Below are 24,917 nucleotides of genomic sequence, written 5' to 3'. Positions count from 1 at the left end.
AGTAGGACACGCAAAGTTCAGGAAGCTGTCACCAGAACCTGGGCCTGCGGTAAAAGTGCGTCTTCCCCACCAACTTTTTTGCGTCACGCTCAACAGGGAAGTTATTTTGCCTGAAGGTCGTCTCGCCATGTCCAAAGTGAGTGCTCGCAGGCTGCTGCATGACGTTATTATTGTTACTGTTGTTGTTATTCATTGGATACTGTGAAAGAAGACATGCTAGTGATGAGTGCACCTGAGAAAGGTGCAGAAGATCCGCTGTGGTGACCCCTGACGAGAGTAGCCCAAAGATGATATTATTGTTATTGTTGTTGTTGCCGTTGTTGTTGTTGATGTTCTTTTCTTCCTCTTCCCAAAATAAGAAGTAATTGTAGTAGTAGCAATAGCAGCAGCAGCAGCAGCAACAGCAGCAGCAGCAGCAGCAGCAGCAGCAGTAACAACAACGACAACAGGAGTAATAGTAATAGTAGAAGTAGTAGTAGTAGTATTAATAGTAGTAGTAGTAGTAGTAGTAGAATGAGGAAGGGGAGGAGGAGGAGGAGGAGGAGGAGGAGGAGGGGGAGGAGGAGGAGGAGGAGGTGGAGGAGGAGGAGGAGGAGGAGGAGGAGGCCTGGCTGGAAGAATACTGCAACCATATTCACAAAAGACAAATGAAAAAAGGGACTGGAAACCCATTCTGGTGTACTTTTAATCATTCATCCCTTTCTCTGGTAAACTCTGGAACTCCCTGCCTGCTTCTGTTTTTCCACCTTCCTATGACTTGAATTCTTTCAAAAGGGAGGTTTCAAGACACTTATCCCTTAATTTTTGAGTACCGATTTGGGCCCTTTCATAGAACTGACATCTCAGTGGGCATTTTTTTTAATGAATTTTTGTTGCCCTTGGCCAATGTCCTTCCTACATTAAAAAAAAAGAAAAAAAAAAGAGTCCAAGTCCTAGGAAGGAGGAAATACAGGAGCAGGCAGGGAGTTCCAGAATTTACTAGAGAAAGGGATGTATGACTGTGGATACTGGTTAATTCTTGCATTAGAGAGGTGGACAATATAGGTATAAGAGAAGGAAAAAAGTCTTGTGCAGCAAGGCCGCGCGAGAAGGGAGGGCATTCAGTTAGCAAGATCATAAGAGCAGATAGCGTGAAAATATCGGCAGAAGATACCAAGAAATCCAACACTGCAGCGATGAGAAAAAGGCTGAAGACAGTCAGTTAGAGAAGCTTTTGATTTCACCCTGTCTAAAATAGTGGCATGAATGGAACACCCCCCAACATGTGAAGCATACTCCAGACATGGACGGATAAGGCCCCTGTACAGAGTTAATAGCTTGGACCGTGAGAAAAAAAACTGGCGGAGGCGACTCAATGCGCCTACCTTCATAGAAGTTGTTTTGGCTAGAGATGAGATGTAAAGTTTCCAGTTTAGATGAAACGTAAAGGACAGACCGAGGATGTTCAATGCAGAAGAGGGAAACAGTTGGGTGTCACTGAAGAAGAAAGTTGTTACTGCTGAATCATTAGGGAGCTTTAAAAGAAGATTAGACAAATTTATGGATGTGGATAATAGGTGGAAATAGCCAGGTATATTTCATACAGGGACTGCCACATGTAGGCCTGATGGCTTTTTGCAGTTTTCTTATTTTCTTATGTCCTTGTGTTTTTATTGATCCTTATCATCACAGGTATCAGGGACAGTATTAACAAAGATTCTTAAATAGGGAGGTAGTGCTCAACCAAAACGTTATGCTTAGTGTCGTGCTGAACTTCGCAAATCGCCCCGAGACTTGTGCTTACAGCGCCAAAAAGTTAAGATTGGTCCGGAAGTTGTTTAACTTTATGTTTAAGGCTAAGCAAACAAAGATTGCCGACCGTCAAGGAGCCCGAGTCACCACCTCAAGAATTATCAGCTACGTAAGGATGTTCTCATTGACTTGAGTGTCTCTTAACTTTTGAAAATATATATAGTAGACCTGCAGAAGTGTTATTTGTGACAGATTTGGCAGGATATGCCTTGGAGACCCCCACAGGAAGGAGTGATGCGCTGACGCTAGCTATTACAGTAATAATTACAGTGTTAATTAACCCATGGGAAATGCAGCTCTGTTGTTGCCGTGTTTCATTTACCTTCTTAGTAATAGAGGCCCATGCGGGTTTTTTTTTTTTTTTTTTTGTGCCGCTGAGTGAGTGGGGCCATTCAAACTATTTCTTTCCTTATATATTGACTGGATTAGAAGGAAAGTCTTCCCGTCAGTCCACCTGGGTTTCCTCTATTGGCTTTTTTGGCCTTAAGGGTCATCATCTCCTTCATACCAAAGAAAGAGGACAAGAAGAAAGGGAGTGGGAGTGGAGGGACAACGCTGGGTTAAGGTCGTCAAAATAAAAAAAAATATTCGCGCCTTGCATGGGGTTTAATTTGCTTATAAAAAGAAAACACAATCATGCTCTCATATTCTTACAAAATCAATGGCAAATTATTTTCTTTTTTTTACTTAACACTCAAAACAAAAAAAAAAATGAAAAGATCATTATGTGAAGTTAAGAAACATAAGATATTTCACCATTTCATGCTGGGACTTAAGTCTTACGGTCAGCCGAACCTTAAGCACGACTAAGAGATAAGTATGAGCCTAAGCAGAAGACTAAGAATCTTTGTTAATACCGCTCCAAATATGGAAAGATATGTTGCAGATCCCATCCTTTCTGGGCAAAACTTCACAGATTACACGGAACCCAAAGCCGCCTGGTATGGAGCAAACATTTCTCACCAGGAAGTTGTCAGACTCAAACCAAACTGACGTATCATGCCTACTCAGACTAAGATGCGTGTCATCTATTGCGTTCTTTCTGTTTATAAGTTGCATTATAGCTGTTTTTTTTTTTTTTTAAGAAACTGTGTCTTTATTAACACATGCTTTATTTGCGTAGCTTTCCTTGAATTGCATCTTGTTCTGCATTTTTTTGAAGACAGTTATAAGACCTTCACCGATAAACATAGGTCTTTTAATTGGTTTCTTTTCCATCCATGTTGAAAATATGAAAGAACTACGAGTTTAAGATATCCTTTTTATTTCCACTTTTATGTAGCTTATTTTAAATAACACAATGAATATTTCCCAAGTAGCACACAACAGAAAGTTAAATACTGGCGGGATCACTAACACCTTGATAAGTTTACGGTCTACTCACAGATGGCGTTCTAAACACTTTTTCGTAATGTTAGATTAGAAACTTTCCAGTCTTTCTTTTATATAGTCTTTGCCCCCTCCCCCTTAACCACCACTGCCTTACCTAATTGCCATCCTCTACCTCATCCTTCTGTTGCTAAGTAAATGCTGAATGATGGGAAAAGAAGAAGAGAAGAAACAGAAGAAAATAAGCAAAATCAGAGACAAGAGGAAGGGGAAACATGATCCCAGTGGCTGTGATTAGATATCAATGATTCGTGGGGAAATGTTATAGAGAGAGGGAAAGTGCCCTTTGCTTGCTATAAGAAACACCTTATCCATGAAGTACCTTCCTGATACCCCGCAACAGTGAGCTAAATCAAATTCACCGAAGGTTTATAGACTGCTTCCCCATTGTGAGTGCCCTATTATACACAGTGGTAAATATTGAAATAATATAATGCCTCTTTGTGAGGATTATCTATATATGGAAATCACTGAAAATGGGTACAAAGAGAGAGAGAGAGAGAGAGAGAGAGAGAGAGAGAGAGAGAGAGAGAGAGAGAGAGAGAGAGAGATTATGTAAGTTTTAATGAAGACATCTCGATTTTTTTTTTTTTTTCTTCATGGTATATTCCCTCGTGCTTTGGTATGCTTGTTCAGGATGATAGAGATAACCAGCAAATAGTATGTGTGCGAGATGGGATAAAGTGCATGTTTTTTTTTACAACGAACGGTCATGCACGGCTAAGCACTGGCGACATTTCATGAACTGTGAGGACTTGAAAAAAAAAAAAAAATTATCTTATATAGTTATTAGGGTATCAAGTAAATATACACGTGTATAAACATCTTTCTGTCATACATGAAACATTTGCTGTCATGATTTTCATAGATTTTGTCATGCGTCATGAAACTGCATGACACCAGGTATTTTTTTTTATTTATGTCTGCATTCAGAATGATCTTTAATCATCGTTGAATATAGCATATTAATTTCAGGTCTTATCTGTTAATAGTTTTATTAATAATAATAATAATAATAATAATAATAATAATAATAATAATAATAATAATATTATTATTATTATTATTATTATTATTATTATTATTATTATTATTATTATTATTATTGTTATTATTATTATTATTATTATTATTATTAATGTTCATTTTATATATGACTCGACCATAGCTTGCCTTAAACTAAAATATGGCCCGATAGGTTACATTATGTTAAATCTTTTAAGAATCCTATTATTAATAGTTTCTTGTCCAATATATTTTTTTGTATTAGTGGAAGTGGTAAAGAATTCTTTTGAAAATGATGAATACTGAACCAACTTTAACACAGGTAGAAAACGGTTTAAATATTTACGCACATAGTAAGATTCAAGTAAATAACAACGCAATTGATTTAATAGCTGTAGCCAACTGCGCCAAGACACGAATCATTTAAGTCCTCCTCAAGACACCGTACAATGAGGGGCGCTCCGTCCCCTCCCTTGGGTCCCTCACAGTCTCCTCCAAAGTAAGCAGAAATTCTTCGTGAACAAAGGATTTCCTCGGGGTCTGCACACTCTGGATCTGAAGGAGTGATGGCACACATGTTCTTGAACACGGCCACCAAATTCTTGCCTGGATCCTCTTCCTCATGGTCGGTCTGACGCTCTTGAAGCCAGTGCAGGAATGCGTTCTTAAAGCAGAATCCACTCGGCACCACAATGTTCCAGTCCCGTGTAGCAAACCAAGTACAGAACGTCTTCTTGTGTTGGGGCATCCAAGGCTCAGCCTTTAGGATAGACAGTAGAGCTTTACCCATCAGTTGCGGTAACCGTTCCACTGGGTTCAACAGTTTCAGTACCTCTGCTTCGGTTTCGGCAAAGCTACAACGCCACGAGCCATCAGCGACGTTGCTGAGCTGTATGGTCTTTGTACTCTGTGGAGTAAGACGTGGTCTATCGATTTTCTCTTGCCATGGCACTTCTAACACTGGCACCAAGTCCACGCCGACAAGCAGCAAAGGATACTCCTTTCCCTGCCAGGCCAGGGCAAGGCCCACACCCACCTGCGTACTGGTCAGGCCTGGTGGCACGATGCTAAGTCTATCGTCCTTCAAGAGATGGTCAGTGAGGTACGCGTGCACTCTTTCGTACAGATTACACATTAGGTTGTTCCCTTGAAGTTGTGGCTGATCAGCATTCACTGAAATCTCCAGCTTACCTTTCAGGTGTTCATCAATCTTTTCCCTCTCACTCACGTTTACCCTCACATTGTTCTTCCTGATCACTATATTCACATCAAACTCATCAGGGGCGTATAATTTAGAGCCATCACGAGAGCTGCCCACCATCCTTAACTTGCCGCTGTATGTGGGATCTACTTCTGATACTTTCTCCATGATAGTGTGTAATTCTTTCATTACCACCTCTTTCACTTCGAGGGCTTCCTCCCTTGTGAGGTCAACGACCAACCGTTGAGCTTCCGACTGTAACTGTGCTAGACTTATGGACTTGAGGATCTTGCAGATAACTCGTTCAGAATCATGACGGTCGATTGGAGACCATGATACATGGCCACACTTCTCATACATGTGGAGATACGTATCGAAGTTCTTCCTAACCTCAGCAGCAGTGGTCCCTGCTCGGCACGGCAAGTCGTGCAGATGATGCTGCATTAACAGATGATAGGTACTTGTGTGACCAAACATAGCGGCCAAAAGAAGGGGCGTCTGACCATAGGCGTCGCGCCGCAGCGGGTCTGCGCCGGCACTCAGCAGCAGCTCCACACAGCAGTCCTGGCCATGTGAGGCCGCTTCGTGAAGGGTGGTAGTGCAGCAGGCGTCATCGAGCACTGCGTCCACGGGCAGGCGATCCACCCACAGCAGTAGGTATGTGAGCTGGGGAAGACCCTTGCGTGCGGCCAGCAGCAGAGCAGTGCGGCCTAATGGCCACATCAGGCGGTGGGGAGTGTTCTCACGCCTGCCATGTACATAGCGGTGGAAGAGCACTTCTTGTACACTCAAGGCTTCCCGTGTTGCCAACTTCTCGTGAGCGGCCTTCTGGCGAAGCTCTAGGTCCTGCAGCCTTGAGCGCTCTCTATCAAACAACCCCTGTGTGGTGAGAGAGATGGATGACCATTATTATAATACTACTGGAAAGTATAAAAATGATAACGATGACTAACAAAAATTATGATAATACTGCTACTACCAGATACTATAGCCATTTATTACACATTACTGCTGTTGCTACTGCTGCTACTACTACTACTGCTACTACTACTACTACTACTACTACATCCGCTGCCAATGTAAGTGGCATGCTAATGTTTTTTGCTTCATTTCTCTTGCTGTGAAAAATGGTGAATCACTTAGCTGACGCCTTATGAAGAGTGAAGTTCTTTTTGACAAAACACATCTTTATCCAGAGCAGTTTCTTACACAGGAGTGGAATTATCATTACTTTTTACGGCATCTTTTCAACCAGCGCCACACACAGTGCACAGTTCTTTGTGGCAGTCCTGTCTCCCTAGAAATCACCTTAGATCCACACACTTCCTTCTGGAGAAAGTCATTAAGGCTTAGGATATTTAAAGCTTATTTGCCATTAACACATAAAATATTATTTCAGCATGAAGTGATCGAATAAATTTCGCACAATTTCCGGGCGAGTGGGACACATGAGTTCTACCTAACGGGGTGAAGAGTCAAGCGAGTGGTGACATGCAGAGACGTGACAGTTAACAGATATTCAAACTGTTTGACGATGTGCCACATTTTCATAATGAGCCCTCTATTTCATCTGAGCTGGACACTTCCCGCACTATGAGACGATGGTTTGTTTATCATGCGCGTCATTTTCATTGGCGGTTGGGTATACTACCTCCACCGCTATCACCACCACCACCACCACCACCATCACCACCACCACCACCAACAACAACAACAACAACAACAACAACAACAACAATACTACTACTACTACTACTACCACCACCATCACCACCAGCACTACTACAACTGCAACAACAACAATAATTGCTACAGCTACTACTACTACTACTACTACTACTAACAACAACAACAACAATAATTGCCACAGTTACTACTACTACTACTACTACTAACAACAACAACAACAATAATTGCCACAGCTACTACTACTACTACTACTACTACTACTACTACTACTACTACTACTACTAACAACAACAACAACAACAACAACAACAACAACAACAACAACAACAACAACAGCAATAACAATAACGCTAATAACCAGTAAACACTAATCACTCTGCCTATGTCATTCCCGGGTAGGAGTGCGGGGAGGGGGGAAGGTAAGGGAGGGCTGCACACCTCATGCTGTCTATGCTCGTGCCCTCTCTGCCTGTTTCATTTCGTCTCAATAATGAAGTGCAGTTGCAGCCTGCGCTCTAAAGGTAACTTCTCTCACTGTTAGCACTACACAACACACACAGCAAACTTCTACACACTCACTCGTGGAACACCTTGATAGGCGATGAACTAGTGTCTTTACATGCCCATAGCAGAATACCTGCTAAGTATCTGACAGTGCCTTGGTAGGTAACTATCAATTTCAGCTCGCTGTTAATGACATCTCTCTCTCTCTCTCTCTCTCTCTCTCTCTCTCTCTCTCTCTCTCTCTCTCTCTCTCTCTCTCTCTCTCTCTCTCTCTCTCTCTCTCTCGAGTGGACGGTTCGCTATATATATTCACCGATAGTATATTTAATTTGGCGTGTAATGGTATGTGTCTACTCAATGAGATCAAATTTAATGGGAGAAAATTCCTGAATACTGATACCATCATTATTGTATCACTCGTTGCAAACTTATTATTGATCATAGGAACTTTTTTTTTTAGTTATTAATCATGAGAATTGTACTGTGTTATGATATGCTAAAAAAATAACAACAGCAATAATAACAATAACAATAATAATAAAAAATAATATATAATAATAATAATAATAATAATAATAATAATAATAATAATACCAGCAACAATAATAGTGACGCACGCAAAGATAAGTGCAGAAAAAGATGAGCTTGTTAAAAGTGTAACATCTGAAGACACTCAGTGCAGCGCTTAACTTAAACTCGCCACAACTCAATATTTTGTAGAGATGAAGCTCCATTCTATACAGCATTGCATAGACAATTTAACTTTTCTCGCATGTGCAAAAAAGTGAAAAATGCATCTTACGTAGTCCATTTTTTTTTTTTTTTATCTATTTTATTCATTTTACCTTTTTTTATTATTTATTTCCCTCCCTTTTTTTTTTTTTTTTTTTTGGCTGATGTTGCTCACCAGATTTCAGCGTATTTAGTTTACTGATTCATGAGTTGCTATGGAGCGTTTGCTCATTCGGGGTGCAAGCCTAGATTAACATGTTTAGTATGACACATACAGTGTACACCACATAATACATTTTAACAGAATCTGCTAATAATTAGTGAAAAACCATATGTGAGATGTCCATCCACTTTCTGCAAGTTGGTCATTAACTACACCCAGAAGTGGTAAGACCCACATTGCATAAAATTGTGTGTGTGTGTGTGTGTGTGTGTATGTGTGTGTGTGTGTGTGTGTGTGTGTTTCATTATGATCGGCCGCATAGTTCCGGAGATAGAAGCTTGTGGATATCATAACGGTTGTCAGACTGATAAGGCCACTCAGTTTAACACGGTGGGTGCGACGGGCCATCCACCCGAGCGCCGCTCACCACTTCCTGGAAATCACCATCTTTAGAGGCTATCATAAAATTAATGTCTCCAGGAAGGGCTGCGCTTCCATTACAAACACAGGGTGATAATGCCTATCCTTACATTATCTGCATAAACTTTTGCAATATTCACCTCCTCCACACTTCACTTATTTATCAGTGAAACACAGGTGTCTCAAGTCCCTCCTCAGGATCCCCCTAAGCGAAGGTGCCTCTGGCGTTTTGCCTCTGCTAGTTGGGGGGACCTGAGGAGGTATTTTGCTGATTTTCCTTGGAATGACTACTGCTTCCGTGTCAGAGACCCGTCTTTGTGTGCTGAGCGCATAACAGAGGTGATAGTGTCTGGCATGGAGGCGTACATTCCTCACTCTTTTTCTCGTCCTAAACCTTCTAAACCTTGGTTTAACACAGCTTGTTCTCGTGCTATACATGATAGAGAGGTGGCCCACAAAAGGTACTTAAGCCTTCCTTCACTAGAATCTCATGCACTTTATATTTCTGCCCGGAACCATGCCAAGTCTGTTCTCCAACTAGCCAAAAACTCCTTCATTAACAGAAAATGTCAAAACCTTTCAAGATCTAACTCCCCTCGTGATTTCTGGCATCTAGCCAAAAATATCTCCAATAACTTTGCTTCTTCTTCTTTCCTTCCTCTACTTCAACCAGATGGCACCACTGCTATCACATCTATTTCTAAAGCTGAACTCTTTGCTCAAACCTTTGCTAAAAACTCTACCTTGGACGATTCTGGGCTTGTTCCTCCCTCTCCTCCACCCTCTGACTACTTCATGCCACGTATTAAAATTCTTCGTAATGATGTTTTCCATGCCCTCGCTGGCCTAAACCCTCGGAAGGCTTATGGACCTGATGGGGTCCCTCCTATTGTTCTCCGAAACTGTGCCTCCGTGCTTGCACCTTGCCTAGTCAAACTCTTTCAGCTCTGTCTGTCAACATCTACCTTTCCTTCTTGCTGGAAGTTTGCCTACATTCAACCTGTTCCTAAAAAGGGTGACCGCTCTAATCCCTCAAACTACCGTCCTATTGCTTTAATTTCTTGCTTATCTAAAGTTTTTGAATCTATCCTCAATGGAAGATTCTTAAACATCTATCACTTCACAACCTTCTATCTGATCGCCAGTATGGGTTCCGTCAAGGCCGCTCTACTGGTGATCTTCTGGCTTTCCTTACTGAGTCTTGGTCATCCTCTTTTAGAACAGGTGAAACTTTTGCTGTTGCCTTGGACATATCAAAAGCTTTTGATAGAGTCTGGCACAAAGCTTTGATTTCCAAACTACCCTCCTACGGTTTCTATCCTTCTCTCTGTAACTTCATCTCAAGTTTCCTTTCTGACCGTTCTATTGCTGCTGTGGTAGACGGTCACTGCTCTTCTCCTAAATCTATTAACAGTGGTGTTCCTCAGGGTTCTGTCCTGTCACCCACTCTCTTCTTATTATTCATTAATGATCTTCTAAACCAAACTTCTTGTCCTATCCACTCCTATGCTGATGATACCACCCTGCACTTTTCTACGTCTTTTCATAGACGTCCAACCCTTCAGGAGGTAAACATATCACGCAGGGAAGCCACAGAACGCCTGACTTCTGATCTTTCTAAAATTTCTGATTGGGGCAGAGCAAACTTGGTATTGTTTAATGCCTCAAAAACTCAATTCCTCCATCTATCAACTCGACACAATCTTCCAGACAACTATCCCCTCTTCTTCAATGACACTCAACTGTCCCCCTCTTCTACACTGAACATCCTCGGTCTGTCCTTTACTTATAATCTGAACTGGAAACTTCACATCTCATCTCTAGCTAAAACAGCTTCTATGAAGTTAGGTGTTCTGAGACGTCTCCGCCAGTTTTTCTCACCCCCCCAGCTGCTAACTCTGTACAAGGGCCTTATCCGTCCATGTATGGAGTATGCTTCACATGTCTGGGGGGGTTCCACTCATACTGCTGTTCTAGACAGGGTGGAATCAAAAACTTTTCGTCTCATCAACTCCTCTCCTCTAACTGACTGTCTTCAGCCCCTCTCTCACCGCCGCAATGTTGCATATCTAGCTGTCTTCTACCGCTATTTTCATGCCAACTGCTCTTCTGATCTTGCTAACTGCATGCCTCCCCTCCTCCCGCGGCCTCGCTTCACAAGACTTTCTTCTTTCTCTTACTCCTATTCTGTCCACCTCTCTAACGCAAGAGTTAACCAGTATTCTCAATCATTCATCCCTTTCTCTGGTAAACTCTGGAACTCTTGCCTGCTTCTGTATTTCCACCTTCCTATGACTTGAATTCCTTCAAGAGGGAGGTTTCAAGACACTTATCCACCAATTTTTGACCACTGCTTTGACCCTTTTAAGGGACTGGCATTTCAGTGGGCATTTTTTTTTTATTAGATTTTTGTTGCCCTTGGCCAGTATCCTTCCTACATAAAAAAAAAAAAAAAGTTGCTGATAGACTCTTATCTGTTCCCTCATACAGTACTTAAGCCTCAATTTCAAGACAAGGTTCGACGTTACGGTTGTGTATGCAACGATATAACTTGCTCTATCTGCCACGGTCTGCATTCTTCAGGATCTGAGTACATTCTCAACTGTTTTCCCCTGTCTCTAAATCTCAGTAGGTGGAGATTTCAATGTTGACCACCAGCTTTGGCAATCATCTTTCCCTGACCCTCAACCTGGTGGACAAACCTTCAATTTTGATATTTTACGTAACCTAGAGCAATTTGTGCAGCATTCTGCAAGCATTCCTTCTCGCCTTGAAGATGCGCCCAATGTTCCCCATGTTTTCCCTTCAGCATACTCCATCAAACTGTTCTCTTCCTTGGGCGTCTCTTATCATAGTACTATTTCTATTTCTATCGCTCCAGTACCGCCTCCGGATCCACTAAAGCGAAGCTGTTTCTGGTACTAAAAGTCTTCAAATGATACTATATGTTCTGATTTTCCCTCGAATGACTACTGTTTCCGTGGGAGAGGTCCACCTCTCTGTGTAGAGCACATAAGTAAGGTAATTGTCTCCGGTATGGAAACATACACTTTTCTAAACTTAAAGTTCATAAACTTTGTTTCAACTGAATTCGGTTTCCTGTTTTCCACGTCACACAGTCGACTCATAGACAGTACATTTACCTGTTAGCCATCCATCTTCTGTAACTTAAATCCTTTATATTTTTAACCGAAATCATAGCACATCTGTCTACCAATTTACTGATTTTTTTTTTTTTTTTTTTTCAAAATATAAACAAATAAAAATCTTGCTAGTTTATCTCTACGGGACTTCTGGCACCTGGTCAGAAACATCTGCTATATATATATATATATATATATATATATATATATATATATATATATATATATATATATATATATATATATATATATATATATATATATATATATATATATATATATATATATATATATATATATATATATATATATATATATATATATATATATATATATATATATATATTTTTTTTTTTTTTTTTTTTTTTTTTTTTTTTTCTCTCATCTTCCTCTATCCATTTCATCGAGATGGCTGCACAGCCATCTCATCTCCTATACCGCTTTATCTCAAGATTAATTTCTGGTCGTTTTATCGCTGCAGTGGTAGACGGCAACCTATTCCTAATATTCATCAATTTTTACCCGGTATTACGGTGGTGACCCTACTTTACATATCGCCTTTTGCCAGATGCCCATTTCAGTAAAAAATTAACAGATGATGCGATGCCACACAATGCCTAACTTCTGAACTTTTCATCATTTCAGACTGAGGCATAAAAAAACCTTGCGTTGCTTCAAAAACTCAATTCTTCTACCTATCCACTCAACACAACCTACCTGACAACTATCCACTCCTTTTCAGTGGCAAGTTTCTTCTTCTACATCGAACATATGTGGACTAACCTAAATCTTCTCTAGAAATTCTATATATCTTCTCTTGCTAAAAGAGTTTCCACGTTTAGTATTCTGTGTGTGTTTCCGCTAATGCCTTTCCTCCTCCTATTTGCGCACACAGTATTCATTCCAGTACTTATTCCTTATATCGGAAGGTTCAACTCACATACCCTCCTAAACAGAGTGAATTCTTACTTGATCCAGTTGGATTAAAATATGAAGGAGGCCTACATACAGCCAAAACTCCCTCCCGTCCCCCTCCCTCCCTCACACCATTCATTCCTTCTTATATTGCCGAATGCATTCTACCCTCTGCAGTGAGTGCACAGCCAATATTATTGCATATAAAAAATTTTACTTATTTCTTGTGACTAATTTTATTGAGGTAAACAGCAGATGATACGCAGCGTGTCTTGTGACCTCAGTAGAGTCCCTAGAGAGATTATTATTATTATTATTATTATTATTATTATTATTATTAGTAGTAGTAGTAGTAGTAGTAGTAGTAGTAGTAGTAGTAGAAGTAGTAGTAGTAGTTGTAGTTGTTGTTGTTGTTGTTGTTGTTGTTGTTGTTGTTGTTTTATGTAGGAAGGATACTGGCCAAGGGCAACAAAAATCTAATAAAAAAAATGCCCACTGAAATGCCAGTCCCATAAAAGGGTCAAAGCAGTGGTCAAAAATTGGTGGATAAGTGTCTTGAAACCTCCCTCTTGAAGGAATTCAAGTCATAGGAAGGTGGAAATACAGAAGCAGGCAAGGAGTTCCAGAGTTTACCAGAGAAAGGGATGAATGATTGAGAATACTGGTTAACTCTTGCGTTAGAGAGGTGGACAGAATAGGGGTGAGAGAAAGAAGAAAGTCTTGTGCAGCAAGGCCGCGGAAGGAGGGGAGGCATGCAGTTAGCAAGATCAGAAGAGCAGTTAGCATGAAAATAGCGGTAGAAGACAGCTAGATATGCAACATTACGGCGGTGAGAGAGAGGCTGAAGACAGTCAGTTAGAGGAGAGGAGTTGATGAGACGAAAAGCTTTTGATTCCACCCTGTCTAGAAGAGCAGTATGAGTGGAACCCCCCCAGACATGTGAAGCATACTCCATACATGGACGGATAAGGCCCTTGTACAGAGTTAGCAGCTGGGGGGGGTGAGAAAAACTGGCGGAGACGTCTCAGAACACCTAACTTCATAGAAGCTGTTTTAGCTAGAGATGAGATGTGAAGTTTCCAGTTCAGATTATAAGTAAAGGACAGACCGAGGATGTTCAGTGTAGAAGAGGGGGACAGTTGAGTGTCATTGAAGAAGAGGGGATAGTTGTCTGGAAGGTTGTGTCGAGTTGATAGATGGAGGAATTGAGTTTTTGAGGCATTGAACAATACCAAGTTTGAGTGTTAATTTTGTGATGAATGTTTCTTATTTTTATATTCAAGGTTTTGTTATTTATTTGTGTATTTAAGATCTTGTTACTTTTTTTTTTTTATAGTTAGTGTTAGTGCAGCTGCCACCAGCCACGAGGGAATGTTGGGCTGTTGTGGTTTTATTTCTTGCTGCGGCAGGATGTGTCTTATTTAGTTACCTAGGGTCTAATTAAGCACTGAAATTCCCATGACAAAAAATATTTTGAGATTGTATAGAAAATAAAGTAAAGAACAATAAAAAAGTAACACTAAGTACTGATTGATTTGATGTATTTTCTGTCATAGTTGAGCTGTGGGATCCTTTCTCTAGGAAAAGCAACACTCTGAATTAGGTACTGACAGTTTTTAAAGTAAGAAATTTACAATAAATTTAATGAATGGAAATTTAATATTAGTGTGCCCTGGGATTAACTAACTTCAACATCTGCTTGATTTGTTTCCCCTTTTTTTTCGGAAAGAAGCATCCTGAATTATTAGTGTTAGTTGTCACATTATAATGTGTATCACTGATGTTCATGATTACCACATAAACAGTCTAAGCATAACACAAACACTCACAAACAGTCTCAGTTTACATTTCTTTGGTTATTTTTTCATTGACATGGCAAGGAATTGTGGTATGTGTCCTCTCTCTGTTGAGTAAGGTGTCGGTCTCTCTTCTCTCTTTTTAACCAAGTAATTATTTCACATCAGGAAGAATTATTATATTATTATATTATATTATTATATTATCATTAACACGTAATAAGGGGAAGATTAGCGACATACTTGTGGGGTAAGGTGTCTGTCAGTCATCTAAAGCTACTCGGGCGCGTCTCGCTACATGCAGCACGTGCCGCGAAACCGACCATGTACTTCCTTCCGCGCCATTTACACCTCATTTGTTTATTTATTTATTTTTTACATATCCCTAGACGTGTTGATCTTTTGTGTATACTCAGGTGTTTCTTGAATATTCTAACTAGTGATCACTCATACTGCCAAAATCTAACTCAGTGAATTAAAGTTTTTTGGTCTTACAATAATATCCAATTTTTCTCCATAAATGAGTTAACATTTCACACGAGTGTACACTTAACCTACATCTTTTGAGGGAATTTTTACAGGGCTTGCATTAACAATCCTTGAATGCCCTTTGCTTTTTAATATCAAGAATTACCGGTGTCATCAGGAACTAGTATTCATCCGCACCAAACTGTCATCTTTATTCAAATATGTATATAATTTCTCATGTTCTAGATTACAGTAACTTTTTTTTTTTTTTTCAAGATCTTGCTGACTAAAGAAAAAAAATATGCTAAGCAGGATTTTTTTAGTTCGTAAAATATTTTACTTTAAGACGTTAACGTTCCTTTATGGTCATTTCTTGTTAAATATTTTTTTTAATGATCGCCGCCGAGTGGTGTTGTCTTACATTCTTATTCAATTTTATTTATTTTCTTTTTGTCCTGTGACATTGTTGCTGTAGGAACTCCCTGCCTGCTTCTGTATTTCCTTCTTGCTACGACTTGAACTCTTTCAAGAGGAAGATTTCAAGACATTTATTCTCTGCTATTTGATCATTCTATTTGGCATTGCCTTATGGGAACTTGCATTTAAGTGAGCTTTTTTTTTTTTACTCAAATTATTGTTGTACTTGGCCAGTGGCCCTCTAACATAATAAAGTAGTAGTAGTAGTAGTAGTAGTAGTAGTAGTTGTAGTAGTAGTAGTAGTAGTAGTAGTAGTAGTAGTAGTAGTAGTAGTAGTAATAATAGGAGGAGAGTAGTAGAATAGTAGTAGTTGTTTTATGCCGCGTTTACACCGAGCGAATCGATTCGATTCACTTCATGGAGAATCATTTGACTCAAGTCATTTTGAATCATCATGGTCCCCACTAAGTCAAATTATCGTAATCAACAGGCAGTAGTGTGAAGGCTGCCTTTGATGAGTAAGGACGTAGACGCTCTCACAGAAATAGCGGCGGTGTTGCTGTGGCTAAGGCGGCGTAGTCCTAAGCGTCAAACAAGAATATGGGTGCATGACTTTAATACTAAGAGACCTGAATTTGGAAGCTTTAAACATTTATTCCCAGATCTGACCCTCGTCCTGACACAGCGGTGGTCGGACGTGCTCTTGTGCTTTTGTGGTTGCCACACCAACACTCAGTAGTTTACTGGCTTGCTTCGTCCTTTGTTGTGCACAGCAGGCCTCCTGCTGCTACGTCAGGGCTTTGTGCCATGGCGTACTCTGGTCCGGCCTCATTTAATATACATGAGGAGGACCTTGCTATTAGTGGGGACGAGGAAATGTGGCCTCATTTGTATGAGGTTGGAGGAACGAGGAAGTTATCTTCCGCAGTCGTTCCAGCTCCACTTCCACTTCATAAGGCCAGCTGTGATCTTCCAACCACCTCCTCTGCCTCCACCCCCAAGCGTACGATAGACGACGCCAACACCAGTGGGGATGACGTGATACCGACCAGTATGTCCTCACGTACTGGTCCTAGTGATGGTGCTCCCGCGGCTAACGACTTCCCGCCTTTGTTACCGCCCGGTACGTCTTCACTCCATCCATCTGCTCGACTCCTGTTTCCGCCTACTCACCCTGCGCACTCTCGCCTGCCTGTTTTTGCACCCAGAACAGATTACGTCAAGTTAGTCTTTCTTGACAATCCAGGTGTGGACATAAAAGTTCATTGGCTAACCATGGTTAGTCGCCATTTTTGCCTGGACCGTTCTGGCTAAGGTTAAAATGTCAGCAGTGACCTCTCGCTTTGTCTACATCGCGCGGAAGCGTCAGGATATTGTGCAGAGTGTTGTGGCTGGGGAGTTTTTGGCGTTGAAACTTCAGGTGGAAGATTCTCCTATGCGGCCTTGGAAATTCCCCAGCTACCTCATTACCCGTTACCGTGTTGGGATCGACTCGTCACTCAGCAAGGAGTTGCCGGGTGTCTACAGTGCCCGCCGCTTCCATCAAAACGGTCAGCCACTCAACAGGATTGTGGTTACCTGGAGTTTCCAGGAGCCTCCCCCGTCGTCCGTGTCCTTCAGCTTTTTACCGTGTCTGCCGCCATGTGTAGTTCAGCCTATGTCAAGTGACAATCCAATGTGCTTTCGGTGCTGGAATGTAGGGCACATCTCCAGATATTGCTCGGCTGCAGAGAAGTGTGCCTGGTGCTCTGGCCCTCACGACTCTCTTTCCTGCCGCCATCGAGGCCCAGCCCGATCGTCGACGGAGGATGCTGCCACCCCTTCACCACCATTGCCTCCGGCCGTCACGGCCAACTAGCAGTGCCCTCGTTATCACGAACGAGGGGTTAATGCGTGGAACGGCTGCTCCAGACGTCGTTCTGCCGCTTCAATTCAGTCGAGGACAGCATCTCCACCACCACCATCAACACCACCACCACCACCACCCAAGACGCTCCCTACCCTTTCGGACTCAGCCTCTCCTCCTCTGCCACCACGAATCTTAGTCCTTCAGACTTGTGTGGAAAATTTGAAAGCCTGCTCTACCTCCCTCGAGTCCCTTGAGTCAACAAAGTTACTGCTTCGCAAGCTGTTGTGGAGGTGTCGGTGGCGACGTTAACGGAGGCACATCACACCGTCATTGAGAAGCTCTCGACACTCATTCAGCGGTTCGAGGCCTTGGCTACTGATGAAGCTTCTCATTCCCGCGGCAGGACTCTCGATCATGCCATCACGTCGGGTCTTGTGGCCACTCACGTCAATTGCTCTTAGCTTCCAGTATTCTGCTCCTGCTCAGTTAACTCCAGTCCACCGTCGACTACGTATCTCTGTACCGCCCAAGTATTGTCCCAATTATATCGCCTACATCTCCATCTGTCTCCCTAGATTTGATCTCTCTTCGCCTGATACCCTTTACTCCTCTTTGGTCACCATCACTCATGATTTTTTTACCCGTTATGTCACCAGGACACATCTCCGTCGTTCCCGTCCGCCGTACTCTTGGACCATGGACGATCGCATTCTTCTGGCTGAGAGGACGGTATTGGAGGCTGCGTGCCTGTTTCAAGAGGATCCAGCCCCTTGTAACCTACAATCTTACCAGGCTGAGAGGGACAAGTTGGTAGCACTGTAAGAAATGTGAGAACGGAATCGTGGCAGAAATTTACGGCCAGCATTAATCGGGAGACAAGTGTTGGGGTCATGTGGCATCTGATTAATAGGGTGGTTCGAAGGAAACCTGCCAGCGCTCTTCATCATGACCCGGAACTTCTTGATGGCTGGGCTGCACAGTCTTGTGTGACTAATCTCCCCGCACATGTTCAGGACTCCCTCTCTCCCCTAGAGGATCAACGTACTCTCCGCTTAACGGCAGCATTGTTGGAGGGGGACGATGAGGACGCTATACCGATCACCGAGGAGGAGCTGCTACGTGCATTGGCTCAGGTTAAGGCAACAGCACCAGGAGACGACAGGATCACGTACTCAGTTCTTCGGCTACTTCATCGTGTACCTGGTAAAACTCTACTTCGCCTTTATAATCTATGTTTTTTCCAGAGATGTGTGCCTTCTGCCTGAACCTGCAGCACCATTGTCCCTATCCCCAAGCCTGTAACGGGCAAGTTTAGGCCGGTTTCTCTCACCTCTTGCTTCAGCAAGGTCATGGATTCTATTCTACGCATTCTACTTTCTCGTCTGCTTTATCGGCTGGAATCTGAACCCTCGCCTCGTCTTTTTGGCTTCCTGCCACGCCGGGGCACCCACCATTGCCTCGCGGAGCTCTACTCCCGCCTCTCCTCCAGCAGCGTGGTGGCCTTCATTAACCTCAAGAGTGCATTTGACGTGGCCAACAGAGACATCATCCTCGATCAACTGGTGGATTTTGGAATCAAGGGGCACCTTCTGAAGTGGATACAGGGATATCTCGGCAACAGATCCTCCCTGGTTTTCTTTCATGGTGCCAACAACTCTTCTCAAGGTTTCAATCTAGGGATTCCACAAGGTGGGGTGCTCAGTCCATTCCTTTTCAATGTTTGTCTGCACCGTTTACTCTCTCTCTTGCCTGATATGCCTGGTATAACGATCATCTGTTATGCTGACAATGTACGTATTCATTCTTCCTCTCCTGTTGCTCTCCATGCTTATTTTGATTTCTTTAATACCACTGCTGTTGCTTGTGGACTAATTGTCTCTCCTGAAAAAAAAAACAGACTGTTTACTACCATCAGCCCTGCGTTGCTTCCCCAGTTCTCCATTGGTGCCTGTATCGTCCCTCTATGTCGGCAGTACCTTTACCTCGGGGTTCCAGCTCACATTCCTCTCGCTCCTCCGGGCCAGCGTACCATTCCTTTAGTCCAGGATTTCGTGACTCGTCTGCAGAAGCGCCTCACGCCTCTACAGTGGCTGACGAACAGTGCTACTGGCATCACTATTCCAGCTGCAAGAACCACCTGCGTGTCTTTTATTCGTTCAGTTGTCGATTATCTTTCCCCTGCTCTTATTCAGCTTCCCAAATCTTGCTTACAGCCTCTCGAGGTTTTTCAAAATAAGGCCATGTGAGTCATTCTTGGTTGCCCATTATCGACTAGAGTTGCCAACATACAAGCGGAACTTCATCTCTCTCCTCTCTACGACAGAACATTGTCACATTGTCACAACTACATTGTCACACGCTTCACTGCTAAATGACTCTATTCTCCGCAGCTGGCGCCTCACTACTCGCAGGTTGTGAGACGTGCTTTGCCTCGGCCCTCTCGCATCCCTCCGCTACAGCCTAGTGGTCGCCTCTTCATCAGGACTGTCAGCTCGGCTCTTCGTGACACGGACATCGTCATCCCCGAGGAGGAGGAGGTTCCTGGTCCTCCACCGTGGATGCTGCCCGTCCCTGAGTTGCATTACACTCCAACTTCGACTGCAGCTCACCCCACACTGCAACGGCAACTGGCAATGGAGACTGTAGCTAAGGTGCTGTCCTCCCTTCCCGTGCCTCGATCCATCTACACCGACGGCTCCATACAGACTAATGTGCGGTCTACTCCCCTGATACTAATGCTCCACCTGGAGGCTGGGCGGGCCGACGTCTTCCAGACTCCCGCTTATTGATGTGTGCCGCCACCTCTTGATGGTTGACAACATGGACGTCATCCTTGCACGTTTCCCTGGATTCGGTGGTTGCTGACTTCCCTTTCCCCATTCCTTAATTTGATACGGGACCACCAGAGGCCTAACAGTATCTCTATACAGCACCACAACACGTTCCGCCACCACCGTCAAAAGTACCGTCGGCTGGTCTGCGGGTCAGGAGACAATGTGGTGGCTGCCAGGCTACGTTTGGACTGCAAACAAGTGTGATCACTTAAGTCGCCGGGGTGGAAGACGTGCCTCATTTCTCTTGCCCTCTGTGTCACTCCCCAAACAACACACTGAACCATTACTACCTGCACTGCCAGGACTGACGGTGGCACAGGTGTGTCAGCATCTGAACCACGGCATATAGGTGAAGCCCTCGTCCGGTTCCCTCGTCTTGGTGGCTGTTAATGGTCCCTAATCTGTTAATGGTCCGTAAAGTCCCTACGCGACTCATTTTTTCTCTGCTTATGTTCTTTCATTCTTCCAAGTACTGCTGACTGTTGTATATTAGGTTTCTGACTATTAGAATATTGTTAAACACTTACTTTCTGTATTGGAATGATGCCATTGAGGCGCAATAAATTAATCAAAACAAAACAAATCCCAGATTTGATAAACAATCCAGAGATTTTTCTTATTTATTTATTTTTTAAATGAACACAGAACAATCTTAAAATGCTTGTCGAGTTGACTACATCCCCCTCTCGGTGCACAGGATCACAAGGATCATATGTCAGACGGCTCCCTGGTGTGAACATGATTTACATGACGCTCACTCCTTGGTGGAATCGCCGTGACTGATGTAAAACTGCGCCCGGGCGGGTCATTGAATCGCCATGAATCTGCATGGTTTGAATTTACTCGATTCGCTTAGTGTAAACAGTTATTAGTGTGATGTATCAAGACGAATCATGAATCGTGTTGATTCTTCATGAATCGAATCGATTCGCTTGGTGTAAACGCAGCCTTACTGTACCAAGTGGAGTTCTTATTTGACAAATGCCTTTCCTTCTCCTCTTAACACAACATAAGAAAAATTAAGGAGGCTACAGGAAGTCGATTGTCCACCTGTCTACCCTATCGATATAATCATCTAACCACCTAGCGTGTTGGTGATGAACACATGGCTGCTAAGTCTGTTCCAATCATTCACATTCTGCTTGTGGACCGGTTCCTACCAATCTCTTTCCTAAACCGAAACTTATTTAGCCTATATCCATTAGCTTGAGTTCTGTCCTGATTGTTTGCTATGAAAACACCAATTATGTCACCTTTGTTAATTCCTTTTTAGCTTATCTTTTCACCGAATTCTTCTCAGTCCCTGAATCATCTAAGTCATCCTCTTCTGCACTGCTTCTAAGGTATGTATGTCTTTCCTATAGTATGGTGTCCATATCCGTTCTGCACAGTCCAGATGGTATATCCAAGCTAAATATAACTTTGTCAGAACAACCTCTGCACTTCTGTTTGTTACGCTTCTACTGATAAATCCTACTATTGTATTTTTCTTTTTTTTGTTTTTCTGACTGACACAGACTGTTCCCTTCACCTAAGATCTGACATTACCTGAACTCCCAAGTCACTCACTTTTTGCTACGAGCGAGGGGAAGTTTACTTTTAAGGTTGGAATTACATTTTGAGCGGCCTGGCCCGACTGTAACGCTATTCAAACGCTAATGTCTCCGGAACTACACGACAGATCTTAACGAAATTAGCACCATATAATAGCACAGCTCTATTAATTTTTATATCATATAGTTTTAGTTTCTTCTATTGTTTGAAGTCAATTGCTAACTTCCAAAAATAAGAATAGTATTGAAAGCAGTATTTTGTAAAGTGATCCTCAGTTTTCTGCAATTTCACCAACTTACTTTTGTCACAACGAGGCCTCGTACATACTACTGCACGCACAACGAAATCTCCTATCCAGTGGTATGTACCACAACTGTTCGGCTCTTACAAAGTTTTTAGCTAGAGCGATCGGTATATTAGCCGATTGTAACGAAATTCTATCACTTCAACACGATGTATCTTTCATCTCTTCTATTGAGTGAATTCAATGGGTAACTTGAAAAATGTATGGTAGTGTCGAAAATGCGATTGTATAAATAACCTTAATTTTCAGCAATGTTCATCAATTTTTGTTTGTCTTAACAAGAGCAGAAACATATCACTGAATGCATAATGAGATTTCCTGTTCAACGGAATGTTCCACAATCATTCCGCTCTCGCAAACTAGCAATTAGTAACTAGCTCTAGCAACTAGCTCTAGCAACTAGCTGTAGCAACTAGCTCTAGCAACTAGCTCTAGCAACTAGCTCTAGCAACTAGCTGTAGCAACTAGCTCTAGCAACTAGCTGTAGCAACTAGCTCTAGCAACTAGCTCTAGCAACTAGCTCTAGCAACTAGCTGTAGTAACTAGCTCTAGCAACTAGCTCTAGCAACTAGCTCTAGCAACTAGCTCTAGTAACTAGCTCTAGCAACTAGCTCTAGCAACTAGCTGTAGCAACTAGCTGTAGTAACTAGCTCTAGCAACTAGCTCTAGCAACTAGCTCTAGCAACTAGCTGTAGTAACTAGCTCTAGCAACTAGCTCTAGCAACTAGCTCTAGCAACTAGCTCTAGCAACTAGCTGTAGTAACTAGCTCTAGCAACTAGCTCTAGCAACTAGCTGTAGTAACTAGCTCTAGCAACTAGCTCTAGCAACTAGCTCTAGCAACTAGCTCTAGCAACTAGCTGTAGTAACTAGCTCTAGCAACTAGCTCTAGCAACTAGCTGTAGTAACTAGCTCTAGCAACTAGCTCTAGCAACTAGCTCTAGCAACTAGCTCTAGCAACTAGCTGTAGTAACTAGCTCTAGCAACTAGCTCTAGCAACTAGCTGTAGTAACTAGCTCTAGCAACTAGCTCTAGCAACTAGCTGTAGTAACTAGCACTAGCAACTAGCTCTAGCAACTAGCTGTAGTAACTAGCTCTAGCAACTAGCTCTAGCAACTAGCTCTAGCAACTAGCTGTAGTAACTAGCTCTAGCAACTAGCTCTAGCAACTAGCTGTAGTAACTAGCTCTAGCAACTAGCTCTAGCAACTAGCTCTAGCAACTAGCTGTAGTAACTAGCTCTAGCAACTAGCTCTAGCAACTAGCTCTAGCAACTAGCTCTAGCAACTAGCTGTAGTAACTAGCTCTAGCAACTAGCTCTAGCAACTAGCTCTAGCAACTAGCTGTAGTAACTAGCTCTAGCAACTAGCTCTAGCAACTAGCTCTAGCAACTAGCTGTAGTAACTAGCTCTAGCAACTAGCTCTAGCAACTAGCTGTAGTAACTAGCTCTAGCAACTAGCTCTAGCAACTAGCTCTAGCAACTAGCTGTAGTAACTAGCTCTAGCAACTAGCTCTAGCAACTAGCTGTAGTAACTAGCTCTAGCAACTAGCTCTAGCAACTAGCTCTAGCAACTAGCTGTAGTAACTAGCTCTAGCAACTAGCTCTAGCAACTAGCTGTAGTAACTAGCTCTAGCAACTAGCTCTAGCAACTAGCTCTAGCAACTAGCTCTAGCAACTAGCTGTAGTAACTAGCTCTAGCAACTACCTCTAGCAACTAGCTCTAGCAACTAGCTCTAGCAACTAGCTCTAGCAACTAGCTGTAGTAACTAGCTCTAGCAACTAGCTCTAGCAACTAGCTCTAGCAACTAGCTGTAGTAACTAGCTCTAGCAACTAGCTCTAGCAACTAGCTCTAGCAACTAGCTGTAGTAACTAGCTCTAGCAACTAGCTCTAGCAACTAGCTCTAGCAACTAGCTCTAGCAACTAGCTCTATAGCAACTAGCTGTAGTAACTAGCTCTAGCAACTAGCTCTAGCAACTAGCTCTAGCAACTAGCTCTAGCAACTAGCTGTAGTAACTAGCTCTAGCAACTAGCTCTAGCAACTAGCTCTAGCAACTAGCTCTAGCAACTAGCTGTAGTAACTAGCTCTAGCAACTAGCTCTAGCAACTAGCTCTAGCAACTAGCTGTAGTAACTAGCTCTAGCAACTAGCTGTAGTAACTAGCTCTAGCAACTAGCTCTAGCAACTAGCTGTAGTAACTAGCTCTAGCAACTAGCTCTAGCAACTAGCTCTAGCAACTAGCTGTAGTAACTAGCTCTAGCAACTAGCTGTAGTAACTAGCTCTAGCAACTAGCTCTAGCAACTAGCTGTAGTAACTAGCTCTAGCAACTAGCTCTAGCAACTAGCTGTAGTAACTAGCTCTAGCAACTAGCTCTAGCAACTAGCTCTAGCAACTAGCTGTAGTAACTAGCTCTAGCAACTAGCTCTAGCAACTAGCTGTAGTAACTAGCTCTAGCAACTAGCTCTAGCAACTAGCTCTAGCAACTAGCTGTAGTAACTAGCTCTAGCAACTAGCTCTAGCAACTAGCTCTAGCAACTAGCTCTAGCAACTAGCTGTAGTAACTAGCTCTAGCAACTAGCTCTAGCAACTAGCTGTAGTAACTAGCTCTAGCAACTAGCTCTAGCAACTAGCTGTAGTAACTAGCTCTAGCAACTAGCTCTAGCAACTAGCTCTAGCAACTAGCTGTAGTAACTAGCTCTAGCAACTAGCTCTAGCAACTAGCTGTAGTAACTAGCTCTAGCAACT

General features: G+C 42.5%; 2 protein-coding genes across 16 annotated transcripts in view; one reads left to right on the top strand and one right to left on the bottom strand.

The window, feature by feature from the left end:
- Nucleotides 1-2,382: 2,382 nt before the first annotated feature.
- Nucleotides 2,383-24,917, bottom strand: part of LOC135095001 (ankyrin-2-like) — a 195,925-nt gene continuing 173,390 nt past the window's right edge. For all 15 annotated transcript variants that reach the window (XM_063995586.1, XM_063995587.1, XM_063995588.1 and 12 more), the window contains one exon: nt 2,383-6,265. In XM_063995586.1, the coding sequence (XP_063851656.1) occupies nt 4,571-6,265 (1,695 nt within the window). In that variant the 3' untranslated portion in view covers nt 2,383-4,570. The remainder of the gene's footprint in view (nt 6,266-24,917) is intronic.
- On the top strand, nt 16,628-20,320 carry LOC135094967 (uncharacterized). Its single transcript, XM_063995514.1, has 2 exons — nt 16,628-16,756; nt 19,873-20,320. Exons 1-2 carry the CDS (start codon nt 16,712-16,714, stop codon nt 20,269-20,271), a joined length of 444 nt encoding a protein of 147 aa, XP_063851584.1. The 5' UTR covers nt 16,628-16,711; the 3' UTR covers nt 20,272-20,320.

Source organism: Scylla paramamosain, chromosome 47 (genome assembly GCF_035594125.1).
Source record: "Scylla paramamosain isolate STU-SP2022 chromosome 47, ASM3559412v1, whole genome shotgun sequence".
NCBI classification, from domain to species: domain Eukaryota; kingdom Metazoa; phylum Arthropoda; class Malacostraca; order Decapoda; family Portunidae; genus Scylla; species Scylla paramamosain.
The sequence above is the reverse complement of the archived record's forward strand: the minus strand, read 5'-3'. Positions and strand labels throughout refer to the sequence as shown.

Excerpts from the sequence above, each read along its gene's own strand:
- LOC135094967 (XM_063995514.1), top strand. The coding sequence starts at position 16,712 with ATGGTGCTCCCGCGGCTAACGACTTCCCGCCTTTGTTACCGCCCG. Across the intron at positions 16,757-19,872 it reads CCCGCCTTTGTTACCGCCCG|CTGGCGCCTCACTACTCGCA; the intron begins GTACGTCTTCAC and ends TATTCTCCGCAG.